At 32.1% G+C, this 23,089-nt stretch overlaps 3 protein-coding genes and 2 pseudogenes across 3 annotated transcripts; all 5 read right to left on the reverse strand.

Moving 5' to 3' along the window:
• Positions 1-6,677: 6,677 nt before the first annotated feature.
• LOC145763975 (ras-related protein Rab-13-like) lies at positions 6,678-9,492 on the reverse strand (annotated as a pseudogene).
• On the reverse strand, positions 9,394-10,489 carry LOC145762769 (uncharacterized). The gene is made up of 4 exons (XM_082574701.1): positions 10,384-10,489; positions 9,959-10,206; positions 9,779-9,886; positions 9,394-9,597 (listed from the first exon to the last, which is right to left on the reverse strand). The coding sequence occupies exons 1-4, from the start codon at positions 10,454-10,456 to the stop codon at positions 9,499-9,501; spliced, it is 528 nt and encodes a 175-aa protein (XP_082430827.1). The 5' UTR covers positions 10,457-10,489; the 3' UTR covers positions 9,394-9,498.
• Positions 10,490-11,016: 527 nt separating this feature from the next.
• On the reverse strand, positions 11,017-12,174 carry LOC145763387 (uncharacterized). The gene is made up of 4 exons (XM_082574826.1): positions 12,015-12,174; positions 11,639-11,886; positions 11,419-11,526; positions 11,017-11,191 (listed from the first exon to the last, which is right to left on the reverse strand). Exons 1-4 carry the CDS (start codon positions 12,076-12,078, stop codon positions 11,090-11,092), a joined length of 522 nt encoding a protein of 173 aa, XP_082430952.1. The 5' UTR covers positions 12,079-12,174; the 3' UTR covers positions 11,017-11,089.
• Positions 12,175-19,120: 6,946 nt separating this feature from the next.
• On the reverse strand, positions 19,121-21,935 carry LOC145763985 (ras-related protein Rab-13-like; annotated as a pseudogene).
• On the reverse strand, positions 21,837-22,932 carry LOC145763530 (uncharacterized). Its single transcript, XM_082574990.1, has 4 exons — positions 22,827-22,932; positions 22,402-22,649; positions 22,222-22,329; positions 21,837-22,040 (listed from the first exon to the last, which is right to left on the reverse strand). Exons 1-4 carry the CDS (start codon positions 22,897-22,899, stop codon positions 21,942-21,944), a joined length of 528 nt encoding a protein of 175 aa, XP_082431116.1. The 5' UTR covers positions 22,900-22,932; the 3' UTR covers positions 21,837-21,941.
• Positions 22,933-23,089: the final 157 nt, after the last annotated feature.

Here is a 23,089-nt window from a genome sequence, read left to right on the forward strand (position 1 = left end):
TCTATTAAAAAAATCTACTGTAAATAAAACAAACACGATTTCAAGAAAACCCACCGGTTTAATCTAGATAAGCCGATTTATTTTGCAACTTACAAGAAATTTCGGCAATGAATTTTTAAAAATACCGGATTTTTATATTATTAGTTCCAAGAAATCTTTCTTTAAGCAAAAAAGAGGTAGATCTTATTTCAATTTCCTAGTATCGGATTAGGATAAATTTTTTTAGAATCAAGTTCACCAAAAGTTGCTCACGTTTTTTGGCCATTCAGTAATAGCTTTATTTAATGATATTGTAGCTTATTGTGCATAAGCTAACCTTTCACAATTAAATTTAACTATTTCACATTTGGTGGGAATTATTTTTGTTATCGTTTCTTGATTTCATCAAAACCTTATATTAACTCCTATTTTGATATGTCTTTTAATCTTAAACTTGTTTTTAAAATCTGAGGTTTGCTTCTGACATGGGATTCGATTCTTTATTTTTCCATTTAATTAGTTATCTTATGCCTTCCTACAAGCAGTTGTATTTTTGGAATTTGAAATTTTTACATTTTTGGCTTTATCGTTTGACTTTTGTAAGAAATTGCCGTATAATATAATTATACAGTGAATGCGTGGTTAATTTAAGAAATCCTTACCAGCAGCAAAGTTATTAGCTAGTTAGGAATTAACTGTCTTTAACTATTCAAAAACCTTCCGATTGGGTCGACGGAGACCGTTACAAATTGGTGACCCCGACGTGATTAAAGTGTGAGAATTCTAACAATCGGGACTTGTAGCACCTGGCTCACGCTGTGAACATAGCAAAATTTTGGACTATAAATCACCGTTTCGTGGATTTACTGTCTTATACCAGCAAACCCGTGTTGACCATACTAACAAGAAAATCTTCGTCAACGAACAAAAAGTACCCTTTTTTGTGTTTTTATTAAGATACATTTTGGTGTTTTATTTAGTGTATAATTTTATTGTTTTTAACGAATATGTTACCCTTGTTATTTTCTAAACGTAATCGGTATGATAAGAGGGTTGTGTCTGTGTGTGATAATGTTGATTCTGATTTTTCTGGTAATGATATTGACTTAAGTGGTAATGGCAATAAGAATGTTAGGTGGGGTAACGCGTTATCGCAGGGTAATTTATTTTTGACCGCTGACCAGCCTCATAACCCCACTATGGCATCTACCCTTTCCCTATCTAACTTAGACCAGTCTACTCACGTTGTTAACTCTGATTTTGCTAACTTTTCATCCTATTTACCCCAAACCCCTGGATCTTTAAGTTATTTCTACCCCAGCTCTATTTTTTCCACCCCACGAGTTATGCCCGCATCAGAAATACGACCGAGTTTTCCAAATTTTAGTGCTAGTAATCCCTTTAATCAGAAATTTCCAATTTACGATCGAGCTCAACAATCTCGAAGCGAATCCTCTGTTGCCGCCGGAAACCTACCGAACAATCGTTTTTATTTACCGAAGTTTTCGACTACTAGTCCGGCTACATGGTTTATGATGGTGAAGTCCATTTTTGATCAATATCAAATTACAAATGAAAATTTGAGATATAATTTGGCAATTCAAAATTTAGATGAGACAATTTGTAGCAAGTTAACAAGCATTATTCAGAACAAAAATTTTGTTAACCCGTATGAAAATTTCAAGATGCAAGCAATTAACCATTTTTCTGTGCCCCGTGCAAGGTGTATGTCGATGTTAAAGGATATGGAGCTTGGCAATAAGGAACCCACGGAGTTGTTAAGCGATATGATGGAATGTATATCATACGACCGAAGCGAAGGAATAATGGACATGGTGCGTTCCTATTTTATTGAAAAATTGCCTCTTGATGTGTATATGATTATGGAGTCAAAATGCAACGAAACCTTGGAGCAAATAGCTATTACCGCTGACAATCTTATGACCGCTCGTTGCAATTTAGCAAAATCTAGTAGACTGCCAGCATCGATGACGCCAGGCCCTTCACAACCAAATGAGCAATTGTTAGGCATGGGCATTCTATCTGAGCAAATGGCTGCGGTTAAGGACGAAATTCAAAATCTAAGGGTCGAATGCGGAATTTTAAAGAATCGGCGCTTTTCTGGCGACGTAAGCACAAATCGCAGACCTTATGACTATTTTCGGCCTCGCTACTCTGATCGCAATGATCGTGGAAACTTTCAAAAACCAAAACGTGAATACAACCCGCGATGGTGCCGAAGCCACAACAATTGGGGAAAAAATAGTTATAGATGCGACCCTCCATGTAGCTTTCCTTCAAAAAACGAACCATCACCCGCGGTTCGCCAGTGAATCGTGGGGAAAACGTCGATAATGAACCAGTTTGTTCAATTTCTCACCACTTGTTTTATGTATTTAATTATCGCTCACGCAATTCTTTTCTTATTGACACGGGATCTGTAAATAGCATTTGGCCCGTTAATAAGATTAATCGTTCGCGCATTACTCAGTTTTTATCTGCGGCAAATTCCAGTCCAATACCAGTCTAAGGAGACAAGGATATTGAACTTGACCTTGGATTTTCTATACCTTTTTGAGAGAATGTAAATGTGCTGCTGTTAATAAGTATATTTTGGGATCCTCTTTTCTTAAAAAGAACTCACTTTCTATTGATTTTGCTAGAAACCTTCTATGTCACGCACCTACAAAAGAGTGTGTGGAATTGTCAAACGTACCTGTAACTGATTCCTGTTTTATTCCGCGTATTTCGAGAAAAATAAAACCTTTTAAAAACATCGGAAAACACCGTCAGTGTACACCCCATTGCGTTGATTTACCCGTGTCCAACATCTCGACATCAAATAACCCATCATGTTCTAATCATTTTGGTTGCAAACAGATGATCAATGCTCCAAATGATGGAGAAAAACTTACCGAGAGGGACGTGAAAAATTTAAGCACCGGCAAAGTACCGAGAATGCAAAAGTTAAGTGGGGAGAAAATAACTATTAAACCGGCAAAGGCCAAAGTTACATTAATAAGCACCGGCAAAGTACCGAGAATGCGAAAGAAAAATAAAAAATAAATAAATAATATACCGGCAAAGACCGAAGATGAATTACGAAGCACCAGCAAGTACCGAGGATGCAAATAACAGAAGATCTTAATGAAGAAATTATGTCATTGGCGAATGACAATACATATGAAATTTCTAGTTCTAGTCAGGTTAAGAGTCTTACCTCTCCTAAGGAAGAGAGCTCTAATGAAGAACCTTTCATAAAGAACACAAATCCTGATTTGTCCACAAATGCAATTTATAATAATTGCCCATCTGACGTGTCTTTTAATATTGTTACCGAAGCAAACTTACTTGTTTACTGCGAGAACACTGCTCTGACTATGTCGACGACAGGCCGTCGTATCACCAAACTAATCTTTTCCGTTTTCTTATTATTGTTTCATTTTTTTACAGTTTTTGACTATTTTTCACACCTATTCTAGGCCCTCTTTAACCTTTTTCGAACCAAAATTAATGAAAAATTAAACCCAAATTTAAAACCTAAAACCTTTCTTGAAACCCAAAATCGCACACACCAGACACCAGAGGCGTAAGCGGTCAGAAAGGGGGGCAAAACATGTTAGGGATCAGGTAATTCGCTCAAAATTATCTGAGAGTATGTAAGAAACATTATATTTTTTGCCATTACCGCTTAAGCTTTACTTCGTATTATATTGTGTCGCTCGTATTTGTATGTGTTATTGCTATTGTAATGTTTTCTACTACTAAAAAAATAAAATAAAAATGTTAAAAATCAAATAAAAAATATGACACTGTATATTTTTTTTTCACTTTTAAAAAATAATTAGTAGATTGTATTTTTCTTTATGCTTATATCGTGTGTTTTTTTTCATTTTTGTTACCCAGGGCTCTCCTTTAGCTACGATGATGTAGCTTATTGTGCATAAGCTAACACAATTAAATTTAACTATTTCACATTAGGTGGGAATTATTTTTGTTATCGTTTCTTGATTTCATCGAAACCTTATATTAACTCCTATTTTGATATGTCTTTTAATCTTAAACTTGTTTTTAAAATCTGAGGTTTGTTTTTGACATGGGATTTGATTCTTTGTTTTTCCTTTTAATTAGTTATCTTATGCCTTCCTACAAGCAGTTGTATTTTTGAAATTTGAAATTTTTACGTTTTTGGCTTTATCGTTTGACTTTTGTAAGAAATTGCCGTATAATATAATTATACAGTGAATTCACCTGCGTGGTTAATTTAAGAAATTCTTACCAGCAGCAAAGTTATTAGCTAGTTAGGAATTAACTGTCTTTAACTATTCAAAAACCTTCCGATTGGGTCGACGAAGACCGCTACAATATATGCGTTTATTTTTTAAACAAAAATGTTTTTACTTATTTTATTTCCAACGCTTGTACAAAACATCAACCTCTCATTGCCACTGATAGCGTAGTGTAGTGGTGAAATCACCTGTCTTTACAATTTGAGGTTCTGTGTTTGGTTTCCACTGCTCTCATGCTGAAGCGCCCCTAAGTAAGGCGATGGCCAATTATAATTTTTAATATTCAAACTGCCAAAGTGAATTCGAGATTGGGTTGGGGTAACTGATGTTACTTTATGTTCATCATCATAATGAAGTCGAACTCCCCCTATCGAGAATAAAGAAATATAAAGAAAAAAATAAAATATTAGTAGCAATAAGTCACAACGCAGAGTTATGTCATGTTATATTACAACTCTTGTTGCGACGAAAATTTTATTTTGGTTCGTCCTTCGACTTTTCGATTTTTTTGCAACACGTTTTCAAATTTAATGAACGTTTAAAAGATAAATTTTATGTTATTATATAATAGTATGATGTTATTATAAGATAAATAGCATATTATTGGGTGTATTTGTTCGGACTAATACTAGTAACCTACGGTACCAAAAAACTGTTAATTTAATAATCGGTAATCAGATAATAACTGTTGATTTTTCTGGGAAAATATAAATATTCTGCCCTTACTCTATACCGCGTATTTTTGTTAACTTTTACATACAAAAAATGTTTAATAAAGTAAGCCGTTTTTTAGCAATATTCAATTTTGCCTTTTTATGTTTTATTGGATTTTTTTTTAGGTAATAATAAACCATGTCTGCTCTTAATTTAACCCGATTGGCACAGTCCCTTAAAAAATGTGTTCAACCAAGGAATGTAAGTGTTTTCTTTTACTTTATTGTTAATTTAAAATCACAATAATTAATATATTTTGTTGTTTTTGTTACTTTTTTCTTTAATTTTTTTGGAGGTTTGGAAACTACAAGTTATTTATTTTTTAATATAAACTTTATTATCATTTTTTTTTTATTTTTTATTATCAGGTTTTTTCTAAAAAATTTCAATCGACTTAGCCGGCAACTGTTAACGTAAATACTCCGGAAACGAGGGTCACCAAACTCTCTAACGGACTTCGAGTTGCATCCGAAGATTCAGGATTATCGACTTGTACTGTCGGACTTTGGATTGATGCGGGGAGTCGATATGAAACAACTGAAAACAATGGCACTGCTCACTTTCTAGAACATATGGCTTTTAAGGTGTGTTTTTTGTGTTAATTTTAGCAACAAATTTTAATTGTTTTTATCCTAGCATTTCCTTGTGTAAATATCTGCATCCTTGATGTAGGAAAGCCAAATGTGCGACCTAAACATAGAGAAACAACAGATACCCCGACTCAGTCTCGAGTTGCCTGTGGCAGTTTGGTATATTATAGATGACAATTGCCCGATAACTAAGCTGCTGATTGGGTGCTGCTTCAGCAGGAATTTATTTTGTTTTTAGTGCTTACTCAAGGGCGCTACAACATAAAATCAAAGGAGATCGAACCCAGGACCTCATGTAGTGTTTTGCTTTAGAAATGTTATACAATTTTTTTTTTCGATTTGTAAAAAAATCTTTGTTACAACAAAAATTATATAACCAACTAAATATTTTATAAAATTTGTTTTTTAGGGAACAGCAAACCGAAGTCAACTTGATCTAGAATTAAAAGTGGAAAATATGGGAGCACATTTAAATGCATATACATCTCGCTTAAGTTGTTTAAAACTTATTTTTTTATATTTTAGCTGTAGAAATTCTGACTGACATTATTCAGAATAGCACACTGGGAGAAGGAGAGATTGAAAGAGAAAGGGGAGTTATTTTGAGAGAGATGGAAGAAATTGAACAGAATCAACAGGTATTTTGTTTTAATTTTTATTGCATCAAAAAGCATTATCATTTTTACTTATTGGTTATTTAGTGAAAAAAAATTGGTGTCAATATAAGCCCAAAGCTTAGCTTATGAGTCTAATTAAAAGTTCCTGTTTTTTTTAAATTCTGAAATAAGGTTTAATTGTTTATTTTCTATAAATTTTGTTATTATGATATATATAGTTTATTAAATTTTTCATTGCTTTACCTTAAATTTTGGGTCTGTTCTGTTTGGTAATTTGCATTAATCTTTTTTTTTTTATCTTAGCAATCTGCGCAATAACTAACTTACTTAAATATTCTTTAAATTTTAGGAGGTAGTGTTTGATTATCTTCATGCAACAGCCTATCAAGGCACAAAATTGCATGAAATTTAAAAACTAGTTTGGCAAAATAACAAAAAGAAGTAAGCTAAGTGCATTGGGTATTAGAAGTTGTTTAAATCTTGACCTCTTAAGCTGTAGTAGAAGGCCTAACTGAATTTAGTTTTTTTAAGGTAACAACAGCAGATAACAATTCGTTAAACATTTTTAAAACATTAGCCCCACTTAGTGCTGAGGTTTCGTAGTAAGGTAGTTTGTGAGAACTTGATCATTTGCGTGCTTCTGCCATTGATACACAGTTTTTCTAGATTTAAAATAGTTTGGTTTTAAAAGCAGAGTTTTTTATACTTGAATTAGTTCTAGTTCGTTAAATTTAGTAAACCATTTAAATTTAATTACAAACCATATAAAATGAATATTTTACATAATTGGGTAAAAACAATTTTAGGCATATTAGAACTTTTTATCTTTTTTTTAATTGTAACATGTCACTGCAAATAAATAATTTAAGGTAATGTTATTACTCAAAAGTTTTAAAATTACATTTGCTCTTAGGTCAGCTTTATTTCCAACCACATAAATACTTGCATTCGAAGTTCCAAATTTTCCTAATTCCCTTAACCAAGTTTTTGTAATTTATTAACAAAACTTAACTTTAGCATAAAGCAACATTAGTTACCCAGTCTTAAGTTGCCTTTGGCAGTTTGGGTTATTATAAAATATACTAGCCCAATAATATGCTGCTAGCTGAGTTCACACCATTAATAGACTTACTCAAGTGCGCTACAGCATGAGAGGAGTGGGAATCGAACCCAAGACCCCTGAAATTAAGGTCCTTTTAAAAGTAAAATACGTCTACAGTTAAAAAAATTATATTAGAAATGTAAAACTAAAAATACCTAAACTTTCAAAAGTACTCCGGCCTGTTACATCAAACACTAAAAAGCAAGCATCAGTTCCACTATAAAGCTCAGTTCTGACATCATAATACTGATTGTCACCCGACAAATCCCATAAATGAACCTTAATTTGGATTAAAGTTTATTTTCTTTTTTATTCACAGAAGTTTTCGATTCACAAATGCTAGACAAATTATATGATTACATAAGTAACGAAATGCTACAATAAAATAAGGACAATTTTAATTCCATGGTTTAAAACATAAGGTAGAAGATCAATCGTTTAATTATGGTTTTAAAAAATTAAAAAAAAATTCATTAAAAAAATGAACCAAAAAATCTATGAACTTATTTTTTTAATATATTTATCTTTAACATTATTACCCTTAGTGGGAGCCCTTCAACAGTTTGAACTTTAAATCCATAATCTACACCCACAGTGGCATGATAACATTGACTAAATTTGCTCTCACAAAAATGTTTTATGAGACAAGTTTTCCCACATCCTGAATCACCAAGTGCTATAACTAAATGAAAATTAATTTAGAATTTTTCCATAACATGCTAGAATTTGTTTTTTCTTCAATGATTTGTAACCTTTTTAGACTGCCAAAAATAAGAATAATTAGGGTCATAATTTGGAATCCCCACTGCTCCGATGTTATAGCGTCTGAGTAAGGCGCTATAAACAGTGTGAGTGAACTCCTGCTAAGCCAACACTTAATCAGCAGCGTAATTTAACCGGCATTGAGGATTTAACGTTTACACTTATTCGTCACAACCCCATTTTACGTCTAAAACAAGCTCAGTCAAATTACAATATATACCTTTTACCCATACAATACTTTCTACAAATTTTTTAACTTTCTTCTCGACTTCAGTTGGGGTCCAGTTTAAAAAATTGTCCATTTTCACGAAAACAAATCGAACATGCCGCGTCCTTGGTTACGTTTTATTGTGACGTATGCTCAGTAGACCATGAAATAGATTAAATAAACTAGGATTTTCGAAAAATTATTTTCTTAAATATGCACTTGTATTTACTGATATTACAATATATTAGTGTTTAAAGTGGCAAAATTGGTGAAATTTTAGTAGTTGCGAAACTTGCTAATATGCTGGCACTTACATAACAACTTATTCTTTTATTGTTTTTTCAAAATCGAGATATCTCAAAAATATTCATTTTATAAACTGTTTATGTTTATTGCAATGCTAAGAAGAAATAAATGTGTACGTGATAAAATTAAAGTGTACGTGTGGTATTAAACTTGCCTTGTCCTTGTAAATGTTTATCTGTTAACAAAACGGGCGTTTCCTCTTTTGTTACACAAGGTTAATAGGATTGACATACAAGGTTAGTGTGTATTACACTTTTATTTAAAAAAGAAACATTCGACAAAATTATCATTGATATGTATTAACCACAAATTACTTTGAATTGATTAATATTTTAGATTTAAGTAATTAATTGTTTAGAATGGTTGGTTAAGTATACTTGTACGCACAAGTTTTAAATTCACATTTTTATATGATTTGATTCATAATAAATTACTATTAAAATACAAAATTTTGGGACAAGTTTTAACATCCTGTTTTTAAAACAAAAAAAGAATTTAATTTGCATTTTATTCCTCGTTTGCTGGTTGCACGAAATTAAGCTTGGTCGCTGGAACGATACCGACTAGTTTCCTATATTGGTAAAGATTTCATAAATTGATCAGTTGTTTATTGCAAAACTGGTCAGAAAGTAATGTCCAGGCTGATTTGCCTTGTTTTTGTAAAAAATTAATTATTAAAAAAAGCGAATTGACTTGTTGTTTTAAACAAGGCATGAGTGTGATTGACATACAAGGTTAGTGTTACACTTTCTTTATCTCTGGTAAAACTTTTATTCTACTGTTTTAAATAGGGTTTTTAAGCAAAACCCAATTTTGAAAAAAAAATTGTTTACTAATAAAACATTGCAATTTTTTGTTTCAACTTTTATTGCCAAAATTCAGATACAACATTTGACAAAGTTGAAGTATTAACCGTGGTTAACATTGGTTATTATTCCAGATCAAAAAAACAGAAGGGCACTGGAGTATATAAAGAGTCTTGTGGACTGTTAAAAAATCCTTTGAAGGTTCTTTCAGTACTCATTTGCACCTGAACAAAACAAGTTAAAAATGTCAGAACTAAAGTAAAGTCACTACATAGGTTTTACAACCACTAACATATAATAAAATACCTATTTTTATAAAAACTTAATAAAAACTGTGCTTAGATTTTATAACATGTAACGTAAGCTTGTAAAAGTAATTGAATAATTTTTGTAACCAATCATCACCTGAAATCCCATTTTGTTATGGCCCGCAGTGTTTTTTGGAAATCCTGGGTGCCACAAAGAGGTTCTTGGGGTCCAAAAATCACCGTTACGAAGTTGAATTCCACCGTTCTAAAAAAAAAGTTAATGTATTTTACTTTAACTTAGTACGAAGAAAAAACGAGAACAAGAAAAAATTTTAACCTCGTAGCTCGAGCCAAGCCAAACATTGACAAATTGCCAGTTTCCATTCAAGTAAATGTTCCAATTATTTTGGACGTATTCGTAAAACAAGTCGTACTGCTGCTCCGAAGCAATCTCGGCCATTTTTCCACCGTGGAATTCACAAATGCCTTCAGCCTGGGCAAAAGTATAACCACCATTACGAACAGTTGTATAGATCAACCTGTAGCACTTGTTATCATACACCACACCTTTGCATTTCGGGTTTTCTAGACAAATAAAAAGTACGTGGTTATTAACAGCTTAATTTGTGTACGTTAAGCATGCTGACAAATGTGATACTGCTGTAAAAATGAACATGTGCAAAGCATTGGTTAACTTGGAATATTTCAACTTAACCTACACAGTTTAAGTTTTTTTGTTAAATTTTTTAAACTTATACTTACCGCAATAGTTACTTCCATCAACCCATCCAAGACAACCCAACGAGAACACAATAAAAATAACTTTTAAAGACATTTTCCTCAAGTTTTTTCTAAAATACGAAGTGTATAAGCTATTTCCCGTATTATAATATATAAATATTTTGTCTTAAGGTGTTAAGAAAAAAACGAAGACTTTTTGTCTTCTCAATTGCCGGCCTTGTTTTAAAGCAAATGCGAGCCAGTTTACCGCGCTACTTAATGTAAACGGTCACGTACACAGATGTTAAATGGCTTTTGCATAAAAAAAATGTGTTTGCAAAATTGGTTAAGTTAAACTCGCCCATTTTCTAAAAAAGTTTAATCATTTACAAAAGTTTATTAGGCAAACGTAATATTAAATCTGTTAAGACATTACAATCATTGTGTTTTATAAACTCGTACTTCTTTTGAAGAGATTTCTTATTTAAACTCTAGTACATGTAATTTAATTTAGAATTTTTTTATTTTTACAGTCAAATATTTATTTACGTATTTTTGGTTTTAATGCTAGCACGGTTGCTTGTTAAAGAATTACTTTACCTCAACCTCAGACACTTGATGTATATTTTTTGTAATCTACAATAAATCATTACACATACAAGACAACATTCAAAATTAATTTGATTCAACTTTTATTGCCAAAATTCAAATACAACATTTGACAAAGTTGTCATTATTCAAAGTATGGTTAATGACCAAGTTCGAAATAACAGAACGGAACTGGGCCATGAAGGTTGCTTGATGGGCTGTTATAGAATCCTCTTAAGTTTCTAGCAGGGTTCAACCGTACCTTAAATAAATTAAAATATTTTATAAGTACTGTAATTTTACATTTAAAACACTTTTACACACTGTTTAAATACACAAATTACGATATAGAAACAAGTGGAATCAAACCCCAGATCTTAAAAACTGTAATTTGCCCAACGTACTCTATGTAAAAAGAATTTAACCCAATGTTATATTTATTCATGTATTAAAAAATTATATTACAAATTTTTAAATCAATTATTTTACCTGGAATCCCATATAATCATGTCCTGCGCTGTTAGTTGGGAAACCGTGGTGCCACAATTCGTCTCTTGGGATCCAAAAGTCGCCGCTTGAAAGTAAAATCCCTCCGTTCTAAAAGTAAAAAATCGCATTTAAGACAAAAAATGCCTTAAAACAGATATTGTAGCAAATGTTAATTGAGATTACAAAAACTTCGACATTAAAAAAAACAACAACATTTTACTTGGTATTTTGAGTTCAGCCTAATGTTGACATATTGCCAATTTCCATCCAAGTAAGTGCTCCAAGTCTCCTGGATGTAGTTGTAGAACAAGTTGTACTGTTGCTCCGAAGCAACCTCAGCCAGTTTTCCACCGTGGAATTCACAAATCTCTCTAGACTGTGCCAAGGTAAACCCGCTTCTAGGAGCAACTGTCTGAATCAACCTGTAGCACTTGTTATCATACACCACACCTTTGCATTTTGGTTGTTCTAAACAGAAGCAATTACGTGGTTAGATAAAAGAATAAGCTTTGTATAGGGAATTAAATAGATATTGTAAGTATGTTAAAATATAGATCAATATTAGTTTAAGTAAGTGAAATTAGATTTAAACTTACCGCACCCTCCGTGCACCAAACCGACACAGACCAAGGCAAATGTGACAATAAGTTTTAAAGACATTTCGTTAAAATTTTTCTAAAAAAAGATTTAAAGTTAAGTTTTGCAGTAAATCAAAAATACGAAAAACACAATTAGTCTTCAGTACACTTTCTTTAACTAATAGTTGGTTAAACAACTAGTAAAGTGGCAGTTATGACTTTTCGTAAGCCAACAACTGCATTTAGATGTAAGTTTAGGTCGGTATTTATAGGCAATTTTTAATCCGAAATGTAACTGTCTGCTGACATTTCATAAACATACATATGAACTATTTTAATTAAAATCGGTTTAGTCTGTCATTTTTGGAGATAACCTTAGTCACCGTGCGCTATTGTTATTATTAAAAGGGATTAAAGTTATTAAAGGTTTTAAAGGGATTAAAAAAATCTATTAAAAAAATCTACTGTAAATAAAACAAACACGATTTCAAGAAAACCCACCGGTTTAATCTAGATAAGCCGATTTATTTTGCAACTTACAAGAAATTTCGGCAATGAATTTTTAAAAATACCGGATTTTTATATTATTAGTTCCAAGAAATCTTTCTTTAAGCAAAAAAGAGGTAGATCTTATTTCAATTTCCTAGTATCGGATTAGGATAAATTTTTTTAGAATCAAGTTCACCAAAAGTTGCTCACGTTTTTTGGCCATTCAGTAATAGCTTTATTTAATGATATTGTAGCTTATTGTGCATAAGCTAACCTTTCACAATTAAATTTAACTATTTCACATTTGGTGGGAATTATTTTTGTTATCGTTTCTTGATTTCATCAAAACCTTATATTAACTCCTATTTTGATATGTCTTTTAATCTTAAACTTGTTTTTAAAATCTGAGGTTTGCTTCTGACATGGGATTCGATTCTTTATTTTTCCATTTAATTAGTTATCTTATGCCTTCCTACAAGCAGTTGTATTTTTGGAATTTGAAATTTTTACATTTTTGGCTTTATCGTTTGACTTTTGTAAGAAATTGCCGTATAATATAATTATACAGTGAATGCGTGGTTAATTTAAGAAATCCTTACCAGCAGCAAAGTTATTAGCTAGTTAGGAATTAACTGTCTTTAACTATTCAAAAACCTTCCGATTGGGTCGACGGAGACCGTTACAAATTGGTGACCCCGACGTGATTAAAGTGTGAGAATTCTAACAATCGGGACTTGTAGCACCTGGCTCACGCTGTGAACATAGCAAAATTTTGGACTATAAATCACCGTTTCGTGGATTTACTGTCTTATACCAGCAAACCCGTGTTGACCATACTAACAAGAAAATCTTCGTCAACGAACAAAAAGTACCCTTTTTTGTGTTTTTATTAAGATACATTTTGGTGTTTTATTTAGTGTATAATTTTATTGTTTTTAACGAATATGTTACCCTTGTTATTTTCTAAACGTAATCGGTATGATAAGAGGGTTGTGTCTGTGTGTGATAATGTTGATTCTGATTTTTCTGGTAATGATATTGACTTAAGTGGTAATGGCAATAAGAATGTTAGGTGGGGTAACGCGTTATCGCAGGGTAATTTATTTTTGACCGCTGACCAGCCTCATAACCCCACTATGGCATCTACCCTTTCCCTATCTAACTTAGACCAGTCTACTCACGTTGTTAACTCTGATTTTGCTAACTTTTCATCCTATTTACCCCAAACCCCTGGATCTTTAAGTTATTTCTACCCCAGCTCTATTTTTTCCACCCCACGAGTTATGCCCGCATCAGAAATACGACCGAGTTTTCCAAATTTTAGTGCTAGTAATCCCTTTAATCAGAAATTTCCAATTTACGATCGAGCTCAACAATCTCGAAGCGAATCCTCTGTTGCCGCCGGAAACCTACCGAACAATCGTTTTTATTTACCGAAGTTTTCGACTACTAGTCCGGCTACATGGTTTATGATGGTGAAGTCCATTTTTGATCAATATCAAATTACAAATGAAAATTTGAGATATAATTTGGCAATTCAAAATTTAGATGAGACAATTTGTAGCAAGTTAACAAGCATTATTCAGAACAAAAATTTTGTTAACCCGTATGAAAATTTCAAGATGCAAGCAATTAACCATTTTTCTGTGCCCCGTGCAAGGTGTATGTCGATGTTAAAGGATATGGAGCTTGGCAATAAGGAACCCACGGAGTTGTTAAGCGATATGATGGAATGTATATCATACGACCGAAGCGAAGGAATAATGGACATGGTGCGTTCCTATTTTATTGAAAAATTGCCTCTTGATGTGTATATGATTATGGAGTCAAAATGCAACGAAACCTTGGAGCAAATAGCTATTACCGCTGACAATCTTATGACCGCTCGTTGCAATTTAGCAAAATCTAGTAGACTGCCAGCATCGATGACGCCAGGCCCTTCACAACCAAATGAGCAATTGTTAGGCATGGGCATTCTATCTGAGCAAATGGCTGCGGTTAAGGACGAAATTCAAAATCTAAGGGTCGAATGCGGAATTTTAAAGAATCGGCGCTTTTCTGGCGACGTAAGCACAAATCGCAGACCTTATGACTATTTTCGGCCTCGCTACTCTGATCGCAATGATCGTGGAAACTTTCAAAAACCAAAACGTGAATACAACCCGCGATGGTGCCGAAGCCACAACAATTGGGGAAAAAATAGTTATAGATGCGACCCTCCATGTAGCTTTCCTTCAAAAAACGAACCATCACCCGCGGTTCGCCAGTGAATCGTGGGGAAAACGTCGATAATGAACCAGTTTGTTCAATTTCTCACCACTTGTTTTATGTATTTAATTATCGCTCACGCAATTCTTTTCTTATTGACACGGGATCTGTAAATAGCATTTGGCCCGTTAATAAGATTAATCGTTCGCGCATTACTCAGTTTTTATCTGCGGCAAATTCCAGTCCAATACCAGTCTAAGGAGACAAGGATATTGAACTTGACCTTGGATTTTCTATACCTTTTTGAGAGAATGTAAATGTGCTGCTGTTAATAAGTATATTTTGGGATCCTCTTTTCTTAAAAAGAACTCACTTTCTATTGATTTTGCTAGAAACCTTCTATGTCACGCACCTACAAAAGAGTGTGTGGAATTGTCAAACGTACCTGTAACTGATTCCTGTTTTATTCCGCGTATTTCGAGAAAAATAAAACCTTTTAAAAACATCGGAAAACACCGTCAGTGTACACCCCATTGCGTTGATTTACCCGTGTCCAACATCTCGACATCAAATAACCCATCATGTTCTAATCATTTTGGTTGCAAACAGATGATCAATGCTCCAAATGATGGAGAAAAACTTACCGAGAGGGACGTGAAAAATTTAAGCACCGGCAAAGTACCGAGAATGCAAAAGTTAAGTGGGGAGAAAATAACTATTAAACCGGCAAAGGCCAAAGTTACATTAATAAGCACCGGCAAAGTACCGAGAATGCGAAAGAAAAATAAAAAATAAATAAATAATATACCGGCAAAGACCGAAGATGAATTACGAAGCACCAGCAAGTACCGAGGATGCAAATAACAGAAGATCTTAATGAAGAAATTATGTCATTGGCGAATGACAATACATATGAAATTTCTAGTTCTAGTCAGGTTAAGAGTCTTACCTCTCCTAAGGAAGAGAGCTCTAATGAAGAACCTTTCATAAAGAACACAAATCCTGATTTGTCCACAAATGCAATTTATAATAATTGCCCATCTGACGTGTCTTTTAATATTGTTACCGAAGCAAACTTACTTGTTTACTGCGAGAACACTGCTCTGACTATGTCGACGACAGGCCGTCGTATCACCAAACTAATCTTTTCCGTTTTCTTATTATTGTTTCATTTTTTTACAGTTTTTGACTATTTTTCACACCTATTCTAGGCCCTCTTTAACCTTTTTCGAACCAAAATTAATGAAAAATTAAACCCAAATTTAAAACCTAAAACCTTTCTTGAAACCCAAAATCGCACACACCAGACACCAGAGGCGTAAGCGGTCAGAAAGGGGGGCAAAACATGTTAGGGATCAGGTAATTCGCTCAAAATTATCTGAGAGTATGTAAGAAACATTATATTTTTTGCCATTACCGCTTAAGCTTTACTTCGTATTATATTGTGTCGCTCGTATTTGTATGTGTTATTGCTATTGTAATGTTTTCTACTACTAAAAAAATAAAATAAAAATGTTAAAAATCAAATAAAAAATATGACACTGTATATTTTTTTTTCACTTTTAAAAAATAATTAGTAGATTGTATTTTTCTTTATGCTTATATCGTGTGTTTTTTTTCATTTTTGTTACCCAGGGCTCTCCTTTAGCTACGATGATGTAGCTTATTGTGCATAAGCTAACACAATTAAATTTAACTATTTCACATTAGGTGGGAATTATTTTTGTTATCGTTTCTTGATTTCATCGAAACCTTATATTAACTCCTATTTTGATATGTCTTTTAATCTTAAACTTGTTTTTAAAATCTGAGGTTTGTTTTTGACATGGGATTTGATTCTTTGTTTTTCCTTTTAATTAGTTATCTTATGCCTTCCTACAAGCAGTTGTATTTTTGAAATTTGAAATTTTTACGTTTTTGGCTTTATCGTTTGACTTTTGTAAGAAATTGCCGTATAATATAATTATACAGTGAATTCACCTGCGTGGTTAATTTAAGAAATTCTTACCAGCAGCAAAGTTATTAGCTAGTTAGGAATTAACTGTCTTTAACTATTCAAAAACCTTCCGATTGGGTCGACGAAGACCGCTACAATATATGCGTTTATTTTTTAAACAAAAATGTTTTTACTTATTTTATTTCCAACGCTTGTACAAAACATCAACCTCTCATTGCCACTGATAGCGTAGTGTAGTGGTGAAATCACCTGTCTTTACAATTTGAGGTTCTGTGTTTGGTTTCCACTGCTCTCATGCTGAAGCGCCCCTAAGTAAGGCGATGGCCAATTATAATTTTTAATATTCAAACTGCCAAAGTGAATTCGAGATTGGGTTGGGGTAACTGATGTTACTTTATGTTCATCATCATAATGAAGTCGAACTCCCCCTATCGAGAATAAAGAAATATAAAGAAAAAAATAAAATATTAGTAGCAATAAGTCACAACGCAGAGTTATGTCATGTTATATTACAACTCTTGTTGCGACGAAAATTTTATTTTGGTTCGTCCTTCGACTTTTCGATTTTTTTGCAACACGTTTTCAAATTTAATGAACGTTTAAAAGATAAATTTTATGTTATTATATAATAGTATGATGTTATTATAAGATAAATAGCATATTATTGGGTGTATTTGTTCGGACTAATACTAGTAACCTACGGTACCAAAAAACTGTTAATTTAATAATCGGTAATCAGATAATAACTGTTGATTTTTCTGGGAAAATATAAATATTCTGCCCTTACTCTATACCGCGTATTTTTGTTAACTTTTACATACAAAAAATGTTTAATAAAGTAAGCCGTTTTTTAGCAATATTCAATTTTGCCTTTTTATGTTTTATTGGATTTTTTTTTAGGTAATAATAAACCATGTCTGCTCTTAATTTAACCCGATTGGCACAGTCCCTTAAAAAATGTGTTCAACCAAGGAATGTAAGTGTTTTCTTTTACTTTATTGTTAATTTAAAATCACAATAATTAATATATTTTGTTGTTTTTGTTACTTTTTTCTTTAATTTTTTTGGAGGTTTGGAAACTACAAGTTATTTATTTTTTAATATAAACTTTATTATCATTTTTTTTTTATTTTTTATTATCAGGTTTTTTCTAAAAAATTTCAATCGACTTAGCCGGCAACTGTTAACGTAAATACTCCGGAAACGAGGGTCACCAAACTCTCTAACGGACTTCGAGTTGCATCCGAAGATTCAGGATTATCGACTTGTACTGTCGGACTTTGGATTGATGCGGGGAGTCGATATGAAACAACTGAAAACAATGGCACTGCTCACTTTCTAGAACATATGGCTTTTAAGGTGTGTTTTTTGTGTTAATTTTAGCAACAAATTTTAATTGTTTTTATCCTAGCATTTCCTTGTGTAAATATCTGCATCCTTGATGTAGGAAAGCCAAATGTGCGACCTAAACATAGAGAAACAACAGATACCCCGACTCAGTCTCGAGTTGCCTGTGGCAGTTTGGTATATTATAGATGACAATTGCCCGATAACTAAGCTGCTGATTGGGTGCTGCTTCAGCAGGAATTTATTTTGTTTTTAGTGCTTACTCAAGGGCGCTACAACATAAAATCAAAGGAGATCGAACCCAGGACCTCATGTAGTGTTTTGCTTTAGAAATGTTATACAATTTTTTTTTTCGATTTGTAAAAAAATCTTTGTTACAACAAAAATTATATAACCAACTAAATATTTTATAAAATTTGTTTTTTAGGGAACAGCAAACCGAAGTCAACTTGATCTAGAATTAAAAGTGGAAAATATGGGAGCACATTTAAATGCATATACATCTCGCTTAAGTTGTTTAAAACTTATTTTTTTATATTTTAGCTGTAGAAATTCTGACTGACATTATTCAGAATAGCACACTGGGAGAAGGAGAGATTGAAAGAGAAAGGGGAGTTATTTTGAGAGAGATGGAAGAAATTGAACAGAATCAACAGGTATTTTGTTTTAATTTTTATTGCATCAAAAAGCATTATCATTTTTACTTATTGGTTATTTAGTGAAAAAAAATTGGTGTCAATATAAGCCCAAAGCTTAGCTTATGAGTCTAATTAAAAGTTCCTGTTTTTTTTAAATTCTGAAATAAGGTTTAATTGTTTATTTTCTATAAATTTTGTTATTATGATATATATAGTTTATTAAATTTTTCATTGCTTTACCTTAAATTTTGGGTCTGTTCTGTTTGGTAATTTGCATTAATCTTTTTTTTTTTATCTTAGCAATCTGCGCAATAACTAACTTACTTAAATATTCTTTAAATTTTAGGAGGTAGTGTTTGATTATCTTCATGCAACAGCCTATCAAGGCACAAAATTGCATGAAATTTAAAAACTAGTTTGGCAAAATAACAAAAAGAAGTAAGCTAAGTGCATTGGGTATTAGAAGTTGTTTAAATCTTGACCTCTTAAGCTGTAGTAGAAGGCCTAACTGAATTTAGTTTTTTTAAGGTAACAACAGCAGATAACAATTCGTTAAACATTTTTAAAACATTAGCCCCACTTAGTGCTGAGGTTTCGTAGTAAGGTAGTTTGTGAGAACTTGATCATTTGCGTGCTTCTGCCATTGATACACAGTTTTTCTAGATTTAAAATAGTTTGGTTTTAAAAGCAGAGTTTTTTATACTTGAATTAGTTCTAGTTCGTTAAATTTAGTAAACCATTTAAATTTAATTACAAACCATATAAAATGAATATTTTACATAATTGGGTAAAAACAATTTTAGGCATATTAGAACTTTTTATCTTTTTTTTAATTGTAACATGTCACTGCAAATAAATAATTTAAGGTAATGTTATTACTCAAAAGTTTTAAAATTACATTTGCTCTTAGGTCAGCTTTATTTCCAACCACATAAATACTTGCATTCGAAGTTCCAAATTTTCCTAATTCCCTTAACCAAGTTTTTGTAATTTATTAACAAAACTTAACTTTAGCATAAAGCAACATTAGTTACCCAGTCTTAAGTTGCCTTTGGCAGTTTGGGTTATTATAAAATATACTAGCCCAATAATATGCTGCTAGCTGAGTTCACACCATTAATAGACTTACTCAAGTGCGCTACAGCATGAGAGGAGTGGGAATCGAACCCAAGACCCCTGAAATTAAGGTCCTTTTAAAAGTAAAATACGTCTACAGTTAAAAAAATTATATTAGAAATGTAAAACTAAAAATACCTAAACTTTCAAAAGTACTCCGGCCTGTTACATCAAACACTAAAAAGCAAGCATCAGTTCCACTATAAAGCTCAGTTCTGACATCATAATACTGATTGTCACCCGACAAATCCCATAAATGAACCTTAATTTGGATTAAAGTTTATTTTCTTTTTTATTCACAGAAGTTTTCGATTCACAAATGCTAGACAAATTATATGATTACATAAGTAACGAAATGCTACAATAAAATAAGGACAATTTTAATTCCATGGTTTAAAACATAAGGTAGAAGATCAATCGTTTAATTATGGTTTTAAAAAATTAAAAAAAAATTCATTAAAAAAATGAACCAAAAAATCTATGAACTTATTTTTTTAATATATTTATCTTTAACATTATTACCCTTAGTGGGAGCCCTTCAACAGTTTGAACTTTAAATCCATAATCTACACCCACAGTGGCATGATAACATTGACTAAATTTGCTCTCACAAAAATGTTTTATGAGACAAGTTTTCCCACATCCTGAATCACCAAGTGCTATAACTAAATGAAAATTAATTTAGAATTTTTCCATAACATGCTAGAATTTGTTTTTTCTTCAATGATTTGTAACCTTTTTAGACTGCCAAAAATAAGAATAATTAGGGTCATAATTTGGAATCCCCACTGCTCCGATGTTATAGCGTCTGAGTAAGGCGCTATAAACAGTGTGAGTGAACTCCTGCTAAGCCAACACTTAATCAGCAGCGTAATTTAACCGGCATTGAGGATTTAACGTTTACACTTATTCGTCACAACCCCATTTTACGTCTAAAACAAGCTCAGTCAAATTACAATATATACCTTTTACCCATACAATACTTTCTACAAATTTTTTAACTTTCATCTCGACTTCAGTTGGGGTCCAGTTTAAAAAATTGTCCATTTTCACGAAAACAAATCGAACATGCCGCGTCCTTGGTTACGTTTTATTGTGACGTATGCTCAGTAGACCATGAAATAGATTAAATAAACTAGGATTTTCGAAAAATTATTTTCTTAAATATGCACTTGTATTTACTGATATTACAATATATTAGTGTTTAAAGTGGCAAAATTGGTGAAATTTTAGTAGTTGCGAAACTTGCTAATATGCTGGCACTTACATAACAACTTATTCTTTTATTGTTTTTTCAAAATCGAGATATCTCAAAAATATTCATTTTATAAACTGTTTATGTTTATTGCAATGCTAAGAAGAAATAAATGTGTACGTGATAAAATTAAAGTGTACGTGTGGTATTAAACTTGCCTTGTCCTTGTAAATGTTTATCTGTTAACAAAACGGGCGTTTCCTCTTTTGTTACACAAGGTTAATAGGATTGACATACAAGGTTAGTGTGTATTACACTTTTATTTAAAAAAGAAACATTCGACAAAATTATCATTGATATGTATTAACCACAAATTACTTTGAATTGATTAATATTTTAGATTTAAGTAATTAATTGTTTAGAATGGTTGGTTAAGTATACTTGTACGCACAAGTTTTAAATTCACATTTTTATATGATTTGATTCATAATAAATTACTATTAAAATACAAAATTTTGGGACAAGTTTTAACATCCTGTTTTTAAAACAAAAAAAGAATTTAATTTGCATTTTATTCCTCGTTTGCTGGTTGCACGAAATTAAGCTTGGTCGCTGGAACGATACCGACTAGTTTCCTATATTGGTAAAGATTTCATAAATTGATCAGTTGTTTATTGCAAAACTGGTCAGAAAGTAATGTCCAGGCTGATTTGCCTTGTTTTTGTAAAAAATTAATTATTAAAAAAAGCGAATTGACTTGTTGTTTTAAACAAGGCATGAGTGTGATTGACATACAAGGTTAGTGTTACACTTTCTTTATCTCTGGTAAAACTTTTATTCTACTGTTTTAAATAGGGTTTTTAAGCAAAACCCAATTTTGAAAAAAAAATTGTTTACTAATAAAACATTGCAATTTTTTGTTTCAACTTTTATTGCCAAAATTCAGATACAACATTTGACAAAGTTGAAGTATTAACCGTGGTTAACATTGGTTATTATTCCAGATCAAAAAAACAGAAGGGCACTGGAGTATATAAAGAGTCTTGTGGACTGTTAAAAAATCCTTTGAAGGTTCTTTCAGTACTCATTTGCACCTGAACAAAACAAGTTAAAAATGTCAGAACTAAAGTAAAGTCACTACATAGGTTTTACAACCACTAACATATAATAAAATACCTATTTTTATAAAAACTTAATAAAAACTGTGCTTAGATTTTATAACATGTAACGTAAGCTTGTAAAAGTAATTGAATAATTTTTGTAACCAATCATCACCTGAAATCCCATTTTGTTATGGCCCGCAGTGTTTTTTGGAAATCCTGGGTGCCACAAAGAGGTTCTTGGGGTCCAAAAATCACCGTTACGAAGTTGAATTCCACCGTTCTAAAAAAAAAGTTAATGTATTTTACTTTAACTTAGTACGAAGAAAAAACGAGAACAAGAAAAAATTTTAACCTCGTAGCTCGAGCCAAGCCAAACATTGACAAATTGCCAGTTTCCATTCAAGTAAATGTTCCAATTATTTTGGACGTATTCGTAAAACAAGTCGTACTGCTGCTCCGAAGCAATCTCGGCCATTTTTCCACCGTGGAATTCACAAATGCCTTCAGCCTGGGCAAAAGTATAACCACCATTACGAACAGTTGTATAGATCAACCTGTAGCACTTGTTATCATACACCACACCTTTGCATTTCGGGTTTTCTAGACAAATAAAAAGTACGTGGTTATTAACAGCTTAATTTGTGTACGTTAAGCATGCTGACAAATGTGATACTGCTGTAAAAATGAACATGTGCAAAGCATTGGTTAACTTGGAATATTTCAACTTAACCTACACAGTTTAAGTTTTTTTGTTAAATTTTTTAAACTTATACTTACCGCAATAGTTACTTCCATCAACCCATCCAAGACAACCCAACGAGAACACAATAAAAATAACTTTTAAAGACATTTTCCTCAAGTTTTTTCTAAAATACGAAGTGTATAAGCTATTTCCCGTATTATAATATATAAATATTTTGTCTTAAGGTGTTAAGAAAAAAACGAAGACTTTTTGTCTTCTCAATTGCCGGCCTTGTTTTAAAGCAAATGCGAGCCAGTTTACCGCGCTACTTAATGTAAACGGTCACGTACACAGATGT

This window comes from Corella eumyota, chromosome 1 (genome assembly GCF_963082875.1).
Source record: "Corella eumyota chromosome 1, kaCorEumy4.1, whole genome shotgun sequence".
Lineage (NCBI taxonomy): Eukaryota > Metazoa > Chordata > Ascidiacea > Phlebobranchia > Corellidae > Corella > Corella eumyota.

Coding starts and splice junctions, on each gene's coding strand:
- LOC145763530 (XM_082574990.1), bottom strand. CDS start 22,899: ATGTCTTTAAAAGTTATTTTTATTGTGTTCTCGTTGGGTTGTCTTGGA. Junction 22,650..22,826: donor TGATGGAAGTAACTATTGCG/GTAAGTATAAGT, acceptor TTATTTGTCTAG/AAAACCCGAAATGCAAAGGT. Junction 22,041..22,221: donor ATAACAAAATGGGATTTCAG/GTGATGATTGGT, acceptor TGTTTTGTTCAG/GTGCAAATGAGTACTGAAAG.
- LOC145762769 (XM_082574701.1), bottom strand. CDS start 10,456: ATGTCTTTAAAAGTTATTTTTATTGTGTTCTCGTTGGGTTGTCTTGGA. Junction 10,207..10,383: donor TGATGGAAGTAACTATTGCG/GTAAGTATAAGT, acceptor TTATTTGTCTAG/AAAACCCGAAATGCAAAGGT. Junction 9,598..9,778: donor ATAACAAAATGGGATTTCAG/GTGATGATTGGT, acceptor TGTTTTGTTCAG/GTGCAAATGAGTACTGAAAG.
- LOC145763387 (XM_082574826.1), bottom strand. CDS start 12,078: ATGTCTTTAAAACTTATTGTCACATTTGCCTTGGTCTGTGTCGGTTTG. Junction 11,887..12,014: donor TTTGGTGCACGGAGGGTGCG/GTAAGTTTAAAT, acceptor GCTTCTGTTTAG/AACAACCAAAATGCAAAGGT. Junction 11,527..11,638: donor GGCTGAACTCAAAATACCAA/GTAAAATGTTGT, acceptor TTTTACTTTTAG/AACGGAGGGATTTTACTTTC.